This window comes from Alosa sapidissima, chromosome 15, assembly GCF_018492685.1.
Source record: "Alosa sapidissima isolate fAloSap1 chromosome 15, fAloSap1.pri, whole genome shotgun sequence".
Taxonomy (NCBI): Eukaryota; Metazoa; Chordata; class Actinopteri; order Clupeiformes; family Clupeidae; genus Alosa; species Alosa sapidissima.
This window is the reverse complement of record NC_055971.1, coordinates 24200453-24215373: the sequence shown is the minus strand read 5'-3', so window position 1 is coordinate 24215373 and position 14921 is coordinate 24200453. Positions and strand designations below refer to the sequence as shown.

The following is a 14921-nucleotide window of genomic DNA, read 5'->3' as shown; positions in this document are numbered from 1 at the left end:
AGTGATGGCAATTATTTTCATAGAGTAGGTCTACACAATGGGCTATGTGCTTGTTAAGGGACCTGTCACAAAGAGGATGCTTTGCCATCGTGTGTGTGAGTGCACGAGAGAGGGAGAGGAAAAGGTGCATGCGTGATGGCAAGTGTTACGGTTGAATAGTTTAACAAAACAGTTTTAAAATAGTTCTTAGGCTATTTAAGCATGCAATTTGTGTCCATGTGTAGGCTATAAGCTACACTTTTGAGAGCCTAAAAGGCACGTTAATAGCCAGCTCATGACGTGATTTTGTTCAGGTCGGATTAAATTATGGTTGGCCCTGGGTGCATGTAGTCTTTTCTGACAGTCCGTTTCAAAAAGGAGCAATTAGACTTTTTGACGTTCGCTATCGCATTATTTAGGACTTGTCTGTACTATGTCCGCCGAGGTGTCCCGTTAATCACAATTAACGAACGAGGCGGAGGCAGAGAACTCCCGACGCACAGCACCCGAGTTTGTAGGCTGACTAGTAAACAGCACACCACTAACGTGCATCAATCGGGAATTCGCTAAATGAAGGAAGTGGGTGCTTAACTTATTGATCCGGATCAAAGAGACAATAGCTTACAAAGTGGTGTTTTTGTAACTTCAGTGTAGATGATTGTGATTCACTGCAACTTCAGCAATGTAGGCTACCTTCCTTACCTTCGAAAAATAGTTCTGTAGGCTACAGCTGAAGCCCAGTCTGCCTCAGTGAGAATTCTAAACTTTGTCTGTGTTCAGTCTTCGATCCTGATTGGCTGCATTCGTGCTAACTAACAAATCAGACGGTGTAGTGGGCGGGACAATGCGCTTGACCACAGAGTAGCAAATGCAGGGAGTGAGAGACGCTTTACAGACAAAATAGCGCGTTTCCTTTTTTATCCATTTCAATATCGGCTTATCGGTGGAAAAAATGACCGATACTGATTATTATAAAAATGCTAAATATCGGCCCTAATAATCGGCCAGGCTGATAATTGGTCGACCCCTAGAAGAGATCATTTTCAAACTGGGGAAACTGGCTTTTCAAGAACTGGAGAAAGGCAATCTGATCTTCTATGAGGAAGACCTGAGAGAGTGTGGCATTAATGTCAAAGTAGCCTCAGTGTACTCAGGAGTGTGTACTCAGATCTTTAGAGAGGAGTCTGGGCTGTACCAGGGAAAGGTGTTCAGCTTTGTTCATCTGACTGTTCAGGAGTACCTTGCAGCTCTTTATGCTCACCTATCTTTCCTGATGGACAACATGAGTGTCTTTGAATCAGAACAAGCCAGACCTAGTTCCAGAGGCCTACATATCTCCAGATTGCACAAGCACACAGGGCTATGAACAGTCACAACGGACACCTGGATCTGTTCCTCCGCTTCCTCATGGGTTTTTCACAGGAGTCCAATCAGAAACTCTTAAAAAGCCTTCTGCCATTTAAGTGGAGAAGCATCAAAACCGATGACACAGTCAAATACATCAGGCAGAAGATCAAGTTGAATCCTTCACCTGAGAAAGCATCAATCTATTCCACTGTCTGAATGAGCTAGGGTATCAGCATTTGATTGAAGAAGTCCAAACTTACCTGTGCTTAAAAATCCTCCCCAAAGTCAAGCTCTCTTCTGACCAGTGGGCTGCCCTAGTCTTCATACTCCTGACCTCAGAGAATGACCTGGACATCTTTGACCTGAGTCAGTACATGGGATCCAATGAAGCTCTACAAATGCTGCTCCCCATTGTTAAAGTTGCCAAACAGCTTTTGTGAGTGAAGGTTTTTTCCACTTTATAGCATTTTAATTTGTTACTGATCTAAACTGGTGTTTTAACAGTAAATTGAATTAGCTAAAAATTAGGCAGCCCAATAACTTTCCTGATACATTTGACAAGTTTCATTCATAGTTACACTTCTGTAATCTTATGCATGTCATGTTTTTGATATACCCACAATCAGTTTGCTAAACCACTTAAAGACTGCATCCACTTCATTGAAATGTATTAACAAAATATCTTATTGTTCAGGATTAGGATGTGTAACCTGACAAACAAAAGCTGTGAGATGCTTGCTGATGTTCTCCGATCAAAGTCGTCCACTCTGCAAGAGCTGGACCTGAGTGGGAGTCACCTGCAGCTCCGAAAGGTGAAACAGCTCTGTTTGGCTCTGAGGTCTGAAGACTGTAACTTGGAGAATTTAAGGTGAGTACATAAAGTTCACTTTGATCTTCTTAATCCACATCCAGAACTATCCACATGTAGCTTGGAAATCCAGACCCAAATCTAGAGAGATTTAGGGTCTGGCTATGAGTAATGAAAATGAGCAACTTGAGGGGCGGCACCAAGCATTCATTTGAAAATATCGCCATCTGTTCAGCTCACCTCTGGCCCGCCTATATCAGATACACCGATGTGATTGGTGCAGTTCGGCTCCAACGGCATGGGTAATGCTGTAGTCATCTGTTTAGCTCGCCTCTAGCCTGCCTATATGAACAACACGTTACATTTATATAGCGCTTTTCTCGACACTCAAAGCGCTTCACAGGGAAGGGGGGGACCTCACTAACCACTACCAATGTGTAGCACCCACCTGGGTGATGCATGGCAGTCATTATGCGCCAGAACGCTCACCACACACCAGCTTGAGGTGGAGAGTGAGGGAGTGAATGAGCCAATTACAGTGGGGGATGATTAGGGGGCCAGATTGAATGAGCCACGTTGGAAATGTAGCCAGGACACCGGGGAACCCCCTACTCTTTGCGATAAGTGCCATGGGATCTTTAATGACCACAGTGAGTCAGGACCTCGGTTTAATGTCTCATCCGAAGGACGGGATCTCCTACAGTACAGTGTCCCCGTCACTGCACTGGGGCATTGGGATTGATCTTTTTGGCCAGAGGAAAGAGAGTGCGACCTTTTGACCACCCACCAGCACCACTTCCAGCAGCAACCTAGTTTTCCAAGGAGGTCCCCCATCCAAGTACTAACCAGGCCCACACCTGCTTAGCTTCAGTTATTTAGCTAAAACAAGGTATCCGTTGGTCTGGCTGTATATCAGATATACCGATGTGATTGGTGAAGCTTGGCTCCAAGGGCATGGGTAATGAGCATCATTACTGATTGCCAGAGTGACTCGCTAAGCAAATTCAAATTGTGCTCTCGCCAGAACTCTGGATTTCCAGTGTAATCCACATGCACACACAAAAAAGACAAGAAAATTGCTCCTTTAGCACCCGAGCTTTACTTACAGTATAAAACATGTCATTTGTGCTATTTGTGGTCACAATCTGTTCTGTATGACCACAAATAGCACAACATGTTTTATACTGTAAGTAAAGCTCAGGTACTAAAGGAACATTAAATCTGTTGGATTAGGGTTGTCTTGAATACACCAATATGTTTGTAACCAAACGGATCTGTTGACTTGCATTGCATTCAATCCAGTGCCTCTTGGGAACCAAATTGGTATAGCTAACTTGATATTGATTGATATCTTAACATTGATATTTGAAAAACACAAGGCTTAAGCCTTTTCAACATCACATCAACAGTTATTTCTTGGCTTTAAAAAAATCCTACACATGCCATCTTTAAACAAGTATTTACATGTGTTCTTCCAGGTTGAATGGCTGCAAACTAAATGAAGAGAGTTGTGATGCAGTGGTTTCAGCTTTCAACTCTAATTCAGCAAGTATAAGAGAACTTGATATGAGTGGAAACCAACTGAATGACTCTGTCGTTAAGAAGCTCTCAGAAACTCTAAAGACTCAAAAGTGCAAACTCAGGGTGCTGAGGTAAGTTGTAATACTAAAAGTAATAATATGCCTAGCGGCATAGATATCAATTTTCCATGGTGTTGCTTTGATGTCGATCATGACTGGGTAACACAATTCCCACCACTGGATCCACATGTGGTGTTTGTCTTTAATCTGCAGGCTGAGATGGTGTGGCGTAAAACAAGAAGGGTTCAGGGATTTGACAACTGCCCTGCAAGCAAACCCATCACACCTGAAAGAGCTTGACCTCAGCATGAACACATCAGGAGATGCGGGAGTTCATGCACTGTGTGAGGTTCTGAACCAACCACAGTGCAGACTTGAAGTACTCAAGTGCGTAATCCTTTACACCAAATGTTTATGTTTCTAAGGCTTTTTGGTAGACTTTAGTTGGTTATTTAATGGCTGCACTGTCTCTCCCCACTAAATAAGGTTGAATAAGTGTGAGCTCACCCATGACTGCTGCTCGTCTCTGGAATCCATCATGAGCTCCCAGTCTTCTAGTCTCTTAGAGCTGCATCTGAGGGACAACAAGATTCAGGATGCTGGAGTGGAGAGAATAGCAGCCGGGCTAGAGAAAGCTCACTGCAAGCTACAGGTTCTCAAGTATGTTAGCAGGAAATTGATTACATACACACACACGCACAAAGAATTTTCATGCTTTTCCACACTCATAATATGCTTTGTTCTGCGGCGTACAAAAATCAAGTAAATATAATCAGCCCAGATTACAAAAAAATCTGCATTGTTACATTGTTGGGGATTACTTGATTATAGCCTGGAGCTTCCAGACCCTGGTAATCTTTCTAGAGTTAAGGCCCATTCACACCAAGAACGATAACTATAACTATAACCATAACGATAAAAGCGTTCACACTGAACAACGATAAACAAAGTCTCTCATTGTGTTAATAATTGTGAGGGCTAAAATTCGATGGGTTCTGATTGGCTATTAGCATTTTATCGTTGTGAAAATCGCTCTGAAAGTGATCCCCAACGATATCGTTCTTCATGTCGTTATCGTTATAGTTTATGTGTGAACGTCGTCATTCATATTAACGAGAACGATATTTATTTATAGTTATCGTTATCGTTATCGTTTTTGGTGTGAATGGGCCTTAAGGGTCTGGCCATGACTAATGTAATGGCCCAACTCGAGGGGCAGCACCAAGCATGCATTTGAAAATCTCACTGCACGTAATTGGATAACACTACGACCAATGTTTATTGACTGATTCCCGGACTTCGACGCAATTGGATAACAATACGACCAATGTTTACTGACTGATTCGTTGCAGCGCTGTTGTCATCTGTTTAGCTCGCCTCTGGTCCGCCTATATCAGATACACCAATGTGATTAGTTCCTCGCGATGCAAGGGGTAAAAGTAATGTGCATCATTACTCATTGCCAGAGTGTCTCGCAGAAACAATTGAAATTATGCTCTCGCGAGAACTCTGGATTCCCAGGTAACTTGATTACATTTTATCATGCAAACAATGCAACTTTTTATGATAGCCTAGCTAATGTTTTAATTTGACAAGCAGCAGCCCATTGGTTTGTCCACTAGATTTCATTATCATCCAATTGCCTGTGTAGTTTCTTGACAAGAAAAAGGTTCAAATCAAAACCTAAGATGGAGGAGCCGTTGACATCAACCGATAGACCCGTTCCAGTTGGGAAAAATGTGCTCAGGGCTTGGCAATTTCATCACAACTTTGAATTAAAGACAGTGGAAAATAAGAATGTGTATGTCGTGTGTAAATTGTTTTGGGTAATCCTTTTGATTATGTTACTGATTACAAAAATTGCCATGTAATCTGTAGTTAGCAATGGATTACATTTAATTTGATTGGATTGTTTTTTTTATTTTATTAAAATCATACATTTCCATCTCCAATGATTTCAGGTTGTGTAACTGTAGCGTCTCAGTAAAAGGCTGTGGATTTCTAGCTGCGGCACTGAGACGAAACCCTTCTCACCTGCGGGAGTTGTATTTGAACTGGAATCACCTGATAAACTTGGGGACAAACCCGTTGACCGAGCTCCTGGACATTCCTGATCTTAAACTGGAGAAACTCGAGTATGTATCAATTAATTCCTTCACATATACTTCTGTCATAAGCAAGGTGAAGTGAAGTCACTAACTAGTGGATAAAACCAGTAATGCTATGATTATATGAATGAGTTGCAGACAAGAACTCACTGTGTTTTCTCTTCGCAGCATCAACTCTCCTTATTTAGTTGAGTGAGGATGTTGACTTCTACCTGAGTGAAACCAAAACCTGGCTGATGTCAAATATCCCACAACTGGAATCCCATTTCCATGTAGTCAGTTGGTAGATGCTTTTGGGCAATATGATGATGTCACATGGCATCTGGATAACTTATGTCACTTGGTAGGGAAAGCACTGATGTACAGGTGAAGTTGCAATGGTGTCACTACCTGTGGCTAATTGATTAAAAGAAACACCTTTCCTCACCTTCGGAGTTCACAATTAGTTCAGACTTTCTGAAGGAACAGCTAGTGAATTGTTTGTGTCATCACATTGTCTGTTTAAAGTCTTCATTTGTGTTGAGGGATGCAGTTTTGGTGTCGACAGGTAGCGATTACCTGTTGGGTAGTCTGTTTTGGTGATTCGTGTTTTGATGTGAGTGATGACTTTTAGTCTTCCTGGATTAGGATGCTTTGTTTTTTGTTATACTGTTCAGATTGTGTGCTTTTTATAATGTAAGCAACTCTACGGGTCCGTCCCATTTCTCCCCCCTTAAAACTTCTACTTGGTTTTGATTGCCCTCAACATTAAAGCCCCCTCGACAAGGGAAGTGGAGGTGAAGATCTTTCCCTATGAATTGGGACACCACTATATGCAAATTAGCGTAGCGAACGTGCTCACCTACGTCACGCGCAGCGCCAACGTGTCTACCGGTAGTAGCCTGCTACTATTTTCATTCAGGAACATGCCCGTTCCAGCGGTCATTGTTGTGTGGGCTGTGCTGGTTTATCTACATCTGGTTAATCAACAAAGATATACGTGTTCATGTGAATGCCAGAACACACACCTTAAATATTGACGAAACTACCCAGATCAGATATATAACTTTATTTGATGGGCAGACTCTTTCAAAGCACTCAGCAGATATCATGAACATCGACAGATAGCTTCGTGAGATATTTTCTAACATTAGTGTTCAAAACTCAACAGTCCATCAGATGTGCATCAAACTAACATTTCAACAAAGTTCGAAATTTTAATATGCTTATTTGCGAAAATATATGAAAAATGTGGCTGGCTCGGTGAGCTTGCACGGTATCCTGGGTAATTTCATCTCCCACTTCGTTTTAAGCCTGCATCGGTCCTGGCTATATTTTGAGGGTTGATTTTAAGGGGAAAATAGCACTTCCCCTTGCTCCCTAAAGTAATGGGACACCCTAGCCCTACACGTGCACGCGCAAAAACGAGGGTTAAGGCAAAAATCTAGGGGTAGGGGAGGTATTGGGACGGGCCCTACAACTCCTTTGTCATTAGGCATTGTTGTTCGGTGCAGATGCAGGGCTTTAGACACTACCGACTGATTTTTGCATGGTGTTGGGTTGTTGCAATTCCAGATGTGGTGGGAAATTCAACCCCTGTAAATGATCATATAGCTTAAGCCAGTAGGTTTTGCAGACTTTAATGTACAGTGTTAGGCATTGGCAGATCCACAGTTGTGACACTGCCAGTTTTTCTCTTCAACTGTTTTGACCCTCGCACCCTTCCTTTTTCAAGTACATTTGAACATTCCACTGTAAGTATACTGGGTGATTCTAGCAACCCGGTGACGTCATGAACTCTTTTCCTTTCCTCCCTATGAAACGTCCCCTTCTGTGGTAGTGTACAAACTCATTTGTATTTTTGAAACACATTTTGCCTGAGCAAATGCTTTCTGTAAATGTAGTCTACAAGGCTATCTTATAGTTCTAGAGGGTTACGTTTTTTTTTTTACATTAAAACAACATTGTAAATTATGTGAACCTTAAATCATTAAAGCCATTAAAAGTGTGTTTTGCTTTTTTACGTTTGTTCCTCTGGTAGAAATGGTGGAATGTTCTTTTGGTAAAAAATCGCTTCACTTATAATCTCAGTTCAGATTTAGTTTCATAATAAACTAAGAAAATAAGAATTCATCTTCTGCTCATTCTTTCTGTTTAGCCTTTACACAGCACTTCAGTATGTTTCAGCATTAAAAATAGCAAGTCTAGTCAATTAATTTTATTTTACAAAGTAGATACAAAAGGTCATAAATAATATCATAAGTTACATTGTAGTTAACATAACAACAGTAAAAAGAAGATAAAGAATAGTAAACACACACACATCGATGCATCATTAAATTGTTACATTTGCGTTTTAACATACATTAACATAACATTAGCCGAGTAGTACTGGAAGCAGTAGCTGTCTCCACATGGGGCATTCAATTTCACATCTCACACACTCTTTAGTGTCAGGTAGAATAACAGACATGGAGTTCTACAAACCTTGGGCCATAGAAGAACACAAACGTGCCTGCTGAGTCCTACTTCACATTAGGAGTCATTACTTCAGTACAATTCCTTCTTTAGTATACTAATCCTACCTCTGTCCATCCCATAACAATATGTACTAATATGAAAGTACAATGTATTTACTACTTAATTAAGTATACTGCAGGCCTATATAATGCATAAGAACACTTATTTGAAGGCTCCAGCACTTTCTTATTTTCCACATTCCCTGCCTGTTGTTCTTGGACAGGTCTGGTTCAGTCATGTGTTGCCTTGATTATGAGGATAATGGGTTTGAATTTCTTTCAAGTGACATATTAATGCATGTATAGTGTTGTTAATATGTTTACATGGAGAACAATATTCCAATATTAACCTGATCTTATTAAGACAATATTCCGAATGTAAACAGCATTTTCTGATAGCCTAAACCCGTAAGATCATAATAGGAGTAAGCAATAATTGAATTAAGATGTGAAGTATTCCGAGCTAAGTCAGATTATGTACTGTACACATGTACAGCATACACCTTAAATCAGAATGTCCTAGAGTCTTGCAGCATTTTTGGGTGGATGTTATTATTTGGACTATGCTCTATAATAGGTAAACCAGAATGTTTAATGAAGAAATTCATGTAAACATTGTAATAGGGCTTCAGTGTTGGTAAAAATCATAATCAAGATTATGTTGGTCAATACTGAGATCACAATTTTAACACGATTACTCAATGACTTGATAAAATATCATCAATTTGTCTACACTCCAGACAAAATGAGAGCATTATTACAAAATTGAATGCAGCAAAATAATAATTATATATAGATTGTGTTCTTTTCATAATCATCAGACATAAATTAGAATGATTGATTCTTTTAATTTGATCAATTGCACAGCCCTACACCTTAACCAAAATATTGTCTTCTTTAAAATAAGGTCAGTAATCAATTATTTTTGTCCATGTAAACACAGCCGATGTAAGAAAATAAACAGTAAAAGTCTGTAAGAAACTCTAACCTCTGACACAGTAGGACTCAGTAGGACAGAAACACAGGTGTAGTGTCGGCATCAGCACGTGAAGAAAGAACATCATCAGTGAGTGACATCATCAGTGTTCTGGAACCTACTTGGGTTCTCAGAGATATGGCTTGGATTCAGGAACTCTTTATTACCATACAGGATATCAGCATGCACGTGTCCAGTGATGCGTCGCAGAGAGAGGAGAAGGAAAGGGCAGACGAGGTGAGAGAAGAAAACAGATAAATAAAGGAGGAGAAATTACAGAGAGAGGTCCCTCATTTTATAACACTGTCAAAACATACACCTGTTTAAGTGGCAAGTGCAATAAGTATATCTGTGTGTGAAGTTTTGAATCCTACTTTTTTTGTATTTCAATTAATCAAAATCCTGTGTGAACATAGCCATGTTATTATCTCTGGAGCTGAGCTGTGTTGGGGTGATTCTCAGGACTGTACTGTCAGGGGGCCACCATGGCCGCTCAGACAGACAGACAAACTGCATCTCATGCAAGTGGAGGGCAAAACAGCAGCTCCTTCAGCATTCACAGAAACATCAATGGATTTGAATGCATTCATAATACACCACTGCTGTAACGGAACATATGCAAAGCTCTAGAAATCATACAATAATGAATAGAAAAAAAAAAATAGATTTACATTTATCTACATGACCACATGTCCACACTCAGATGTTTATGTTTCTTTCGTCAGTCAGGGTCCTGTTTGTCATATCAGTCTATTCACTGATGTGTCCTGTACATCAAGTCTCAAAGGAATAATCCTTCACTCTTGGAGTACCGTCACACCGGTGTGACGGGAATGTTGGGAAATTAACATTCTAAAGAATATCTGGGTTCATTGAATTCAACATAGAATTTTAGAACCTTCAATTGTTGTGGAACTTAGAATGTTCAAAAACCTACACCTTTAAGGGTTAACGGATCAAAATCCACTGAATGGACTGACCACAATGTTCAGTGGTCTAGTGATCCAACGTAAGGCATCCGGCACTGGTGGGCTTGTGACATGTGGGGTTCCATAAAGAGACAAGAGAGGGGAACCGGAAGGTAAAAAATAAACAGAACCTGAAGAAAAAATCCAGAATGTCTCAACAAAATATAATCTTATTTTGGAAGACGGTGAAGATGGACTCTCCTGAGGTGTGGTCTCTCACACACCTCCAATGTTCCGTGGAAGCTCTATTGGTCTGAGAGGACGTCCGTCTTCAGAACACACCTCACGAAAAACGGACTAAAAACGGTAGACATTCTCACAGAGGGGGTGTAGTCACAGTCCACCCCTCTTTGTCTCCAAACTTCCCTTGGTCCTAGAGCCAGCAGGTTCACGGTCTCTGCAGGGGTAGTCACACTGAGTGCTACTGAGCATCAGAAGGACCAGCGATGGACCAGAGGGACAAAAGACCGCCCGTTCCTCTTTCTCCGTTTAGACTTCACGTCCCTCTACTCCTCCACCTCCTCCTCCCACTCCTCCTTCTTCCTCTTCTCTTCCTCTGCTCCATTGTTTGACTTAAAGTGCACATCCCAGCCATTACATCCAACGAAAACACAACAACATGTCTTATTGCAGTCTGTTCCTTTACAGGAAATGGTCCAGTCTCAGCTCCTTCTTCTGTGCTTGTCTGGATTTGTTTATTTTTTAAATCAGACTGTTCTTCCCTGTCTCTGCTGGGTTTCAGACAGTGTTTCTTGGACGCTCCTCAGGATCTTCTTGCGGTGTGACTTGGAGGCGATGCCTATTCTCTTCAGGTCTCTGGTCAAGAGGAGCCAGAGGTTAGCAATCACATGAGAACACAATGAAGCACAATGAAAAATAAATGTGTGCAAAGAGGTTATACTGTACCCGTAATTTCCCAACTATTAGCCAAGATTTATACATTGATTTTGCTAAATTTCTTTAGCTATGAGGTTAATACACGGGGGCAATTAATATGGTTTTGTTTTTTTAACTTGCATAAAACACTGTCCTGCGGTTTATATGTGGATAATATACAGGAAATTACTGTGTGTGATGTGTGATGGGAGATAAAATGTTTGTTTGAGTGAGTATGTATGTGACTGAATGTTTATCATGTTGGTTGTCTGTGTGTGTTTGTTTACTGCATGGCTTGTGTACATGTTAGTGTGTGTGTGTGTGTGTGTGTGTGTGTGTGTGTGTGTGTGTGTGTGTGTGTGTGTGTGTGTGTGTGTGTGTGTGTGTGTGTATGTGAGAACTCACTCTGGGTTGGCGCGTGAGATGCTGTCTATGTCTGTATAGCCAGCCGTGCTGAATCTCTCCTGGTATTTCTCCATGCCGATGGTCTGTAGCCACTCCCCCACTGATTGGGAGGGGCTTGTCATAGGGGTGGGGCCTATCAGAGCAGGACGGGGCCTGGAACCACAATGAACATCACACTTTTACAGTTAAGCAGAGCAGACACTGTGCACTTTTCCTTGCCATTCACATACCATATGGTAACACTCCATTTTTTGGATGCAATAGCTGTCCTCACACATTACATCACTTTACATTTGACTGCTCACACTGCAAGACAAATGACAGAAATACACTAGAATCGTATGTGGATTGTGGATCTAATTGATTCAGAGAAATTATGCTGTATTATGTGTCTTCTGACCTCTTGAGCATGGCGGGGTGGTGTATGAACTTGTCCAGTGTTTGTGTGTGTGTGTGTGTGTGTGTGTGTGTGTATTTCCTGCTATAAGTGTCTTCTGTCCTCTTGAGCATGGCGGGGTGGCGTATGAGCTTGTCCAGTGTGTGTGTGTGTGTGTGTGTGTGTTACCTGCTATAAGTGTCTCCTGTCCTCTTGAGCATGGCGGGGTGGTGTATGAGCTTGTCCAGTGTGTGTGTGTGTGTGTGTGTGTGTGTGTTACCTGCTATAAGTGTCTCCTGTCCTCTTGAGCATGGCGGGGTGGCGGGGTGGTGTATGAGCTTGTCCAGTGTGTGTGTGTGTGTGTGTGTGTGTGTGTGTGTGTGTGTGTGTTACCTGCTATAAGTGTCTCCCGTCCTCTTCAGCGTGGCGGGGTGGCGTATGAGCTTGTCCAGCATGTGGACAATTTGGCTGAATTTGGGCCTCTGCCCGCGCTCCCTCAGCCAGCACTCCAGCATCAGCTGGTGGAGAGCCAGTGGGCACTCCATAGGTGGCGGCAGCCGGTAGCCCTCCTCGATCGCCTTGATCACCTGGGGTTAGAGGTCACAGGGCAAAGGTCATGAAGCCAGACATCTCCACAAGCGTCAATGAAACAACAATCGGCAGTAAGCAAAACAACAAACTGGAAACAATGCTCATGAGGGGAAACAACTACTTAACGGTGAATTAAGCAACAGTCAGCGATGAAAAAAACAATATACAGTATAAGTAAGTATAAGTATATATACTCATTTGGTCTCTGCATTTATCTCAATCCGTGAATTAGTGAAACACACTCAGCACACAGTGAACACACAATGAGGTGAAGCACACACTAATCCCGACGCAGTGAGGGGTTAGGTGCCTTGCTCAAGGGCACTTCAGCCATTCCCTCCGGTTACATGTCCGAAGCGCTAACCAGTAGGCCACGGCTGCCCCTTTTTTTTAGGGATGTGCACCATTCCTGGAGTCACTGCAATACCGGGTCGATGGGTGGAGTGGACGGAGCAAGCCCCTCTCCGGTCTCCCTGTTCCAAAAATCAGATTAATATATAGTCCTCGGGTAGAGGACGTATCAGATATTAAACTGATAAGAACAGATACTACACTTGATCTTAGCCAAAAGGCTGAGAAGTGATGTACTGATATCATAAAAATAATGAACTCCTCAGTGTTGGATAAAACAACCATCAGCGGTGAATAAAAGAACCTAGAGACAAAGGTCATGAAGGGAGACAACTCATCAGTGGTGAATTAAACAACAGACTGGTGTCACGTTTACAGGTGTACAGCCTGTGAGTCCGTAAGAGAAGATTGAATGTGCTCACATCCTGGTTACTCATGTCCCAGTAGGGCCTCTCGCCATATGATATCACTTCCCACATGACCACACCATAGCTCCACACGTCACTGGCCGACGTGAACTTCCTGTAGGCGATGGCCTCAGGGGCCGTCCAGCGAATCGGGATCTTTCCTCCCTGTGATTGACAGGACACACACATTACTACGGATATCATGCACAACACATGTATCCGTCGTGAACCACCACGGTAATGGTGTGGGATACATGGTAAATGTGGTCAAATTTCTCACTGTCATTCTTAGACTGAGATATGAACCAATCTGTAGTCACATTGTGTACATTACATGAGGAAATGGCTTGTGTGTGTATGTGTGTGTGTGTGTGTGTGTGTGTGTGTGTGTGTGTGTGTGTGTGTGTGTGTGTGTGTGTGTGTGTCCTATAAACCACTAACCCTCCAACCAATACTCTTGTGGCAGTCAATATGAAAGGTGTTTCCCCTCAAATGGAGGCAAGAAAAAACAGTTCAAGCATTTCAACCACAGTCTTCCAGAAGCTGAAGATAGTAGCATTTGTGAAGATATAAACACACACATACACACTCACAGACACACACACACACACACACACACACACACACAGACACACACACACACACGCACACACACGCGCACACACACACACACACACACACACACACACACACACACACACACACATACACGCACACACACACATTCCTGTCTCACCCTGGTGGTGTAGGTAGCCTCCGGTTCGTCCTCCAGCACGCGTGACATGCCAAAGTCGGCCACCTTGCAGACAAGGTTCCCGTTGAGCAGGACGTTCCTGGCAGCCAGGTCCCGATGCACGTAGCTCATATCGCTAAGGTAACGCATGCCCGACGCCACACCACGCAGCATGCCCACCAGCTGGATCACTGTGAAGCGCCCGTCATTCTTCTGCACACACACACACACACACATGCGCACACAGACACACACACAGTGCTTTGTTTAGATATGCATTAACACACACACACGTATATGCCACACAACATGGCTGTGAAGACCATTGTTATTCTGGACACAAACACAAATCCTTACAGAACACCCGCTAGCTGGATTACTGTGAAACACCTGTTATGAATTCTCTCTCTCTCTCTTTCTCTCTCTCTCTCTCTCTCTCTCTCTCACACACACACACACACACACACACATACACACACACACACATACACATACTGTAGAGCATCCATCTTTTAAACTGTGAAGGGCATATCGCTAAATCCCATCAGGCAAATTGACAAACAAACACACAATGCCTGGGATAACTTAAGAAACAAATATACATGTACACTCTGAATCCAAATATAACTCTTCCTTCTTTTGTTAAGAATCTATGACGTATCTTTAGCAAAGCATACTACTGCATAAATCAGTACACATACACACACAAATCAACATACCCTCAGAAAAACATCTAGCGACCCACTGCATAAATCAGTACACATACACACACAAATCAACATACCCTCAGAAAAACATCTAGCGACCCATTCTCCATGTACTCAGTAATGATCATTACTGGCTTGCCTGCAACAATGAAAATAGAGAAATTAAACATGGTGTTTCGGATGGGTTTTTCTTGCTTACTCATGATGAGCT

General features: G+C 42.3%; 2 protein-coding genes, 1 non-coding gene and 1 pseudogene across 3 annotated transcripts in view; 2 read left to right on the top strand and 2 right to left on the bottom strand.

Moving 5' to 3' along the window:
* Nucleotides 1-4: 4 nt before the first annotated feature.
* Nucleotides 5-1544, top strand: LOC121683466 (annotated as a pseudogene).
* Nucleotides 1544-6615, top strand: LOC121684237 (ribonuclease inhibitor-like). The gene is made up of 7 exons (XM_042064222.1): nt 1544-1762; nt 2021-2194; nt 3613-3786; nt 3928-4101; nt 4201-4374; nt 5676-5849; nt 5991-6615. The coding sequence occupies exons 1-7, from the start codon at nt 1701-1703 to the stop codon at nt 6016-6018; spliced, it is 960 nt and encodes a 319-aa protein (XP_041920156.1). The 5' UTR covers nt 1544-1700; the 3' UTR covers nt 6019-6615.
* Nucleotides 6616-8050: 1435 nt separating this feature from the next.
* Nucleotides 8051-14921, bottom strand: part of epha4l (eph receptor A4, like) — a 25688-nt gene continuing 18817 nt past the window's right edge. The window contains exons 12-17 of the mRNA XM_042064616.1: nt 14788-14849; nt 14007-14216; nt 13286-13435; nt 12315-12508; nt 11546-11698; nt 8051-11080 (exon numbers count right to left, since the gene is read on the bottom strand). Coding sequence (XP_041920550.1) covers nt 10972-11080; nt 11546-11698; nt 12315-12508; nt 13286-13435; nt 14007-14216; nt 14788-14849 — 878 coding nt within the window. The 3' untranslated portion in view covers nt 8051-10971. The remainder of the gene's footprint in view (nt 11081-11545; nt 11699-12314; nt 12509-13285; nt 13436-14006; nt 14217-14787; nt 14850-14921) is intronic.
* Nucleotides 12906-13096, bottom strand: LOC121684705. The gene has a single exon (XR_006023177.1). It is a non-coding gene; the product is annotated as a U2 spliceosomal RNA (small nuclear RNA).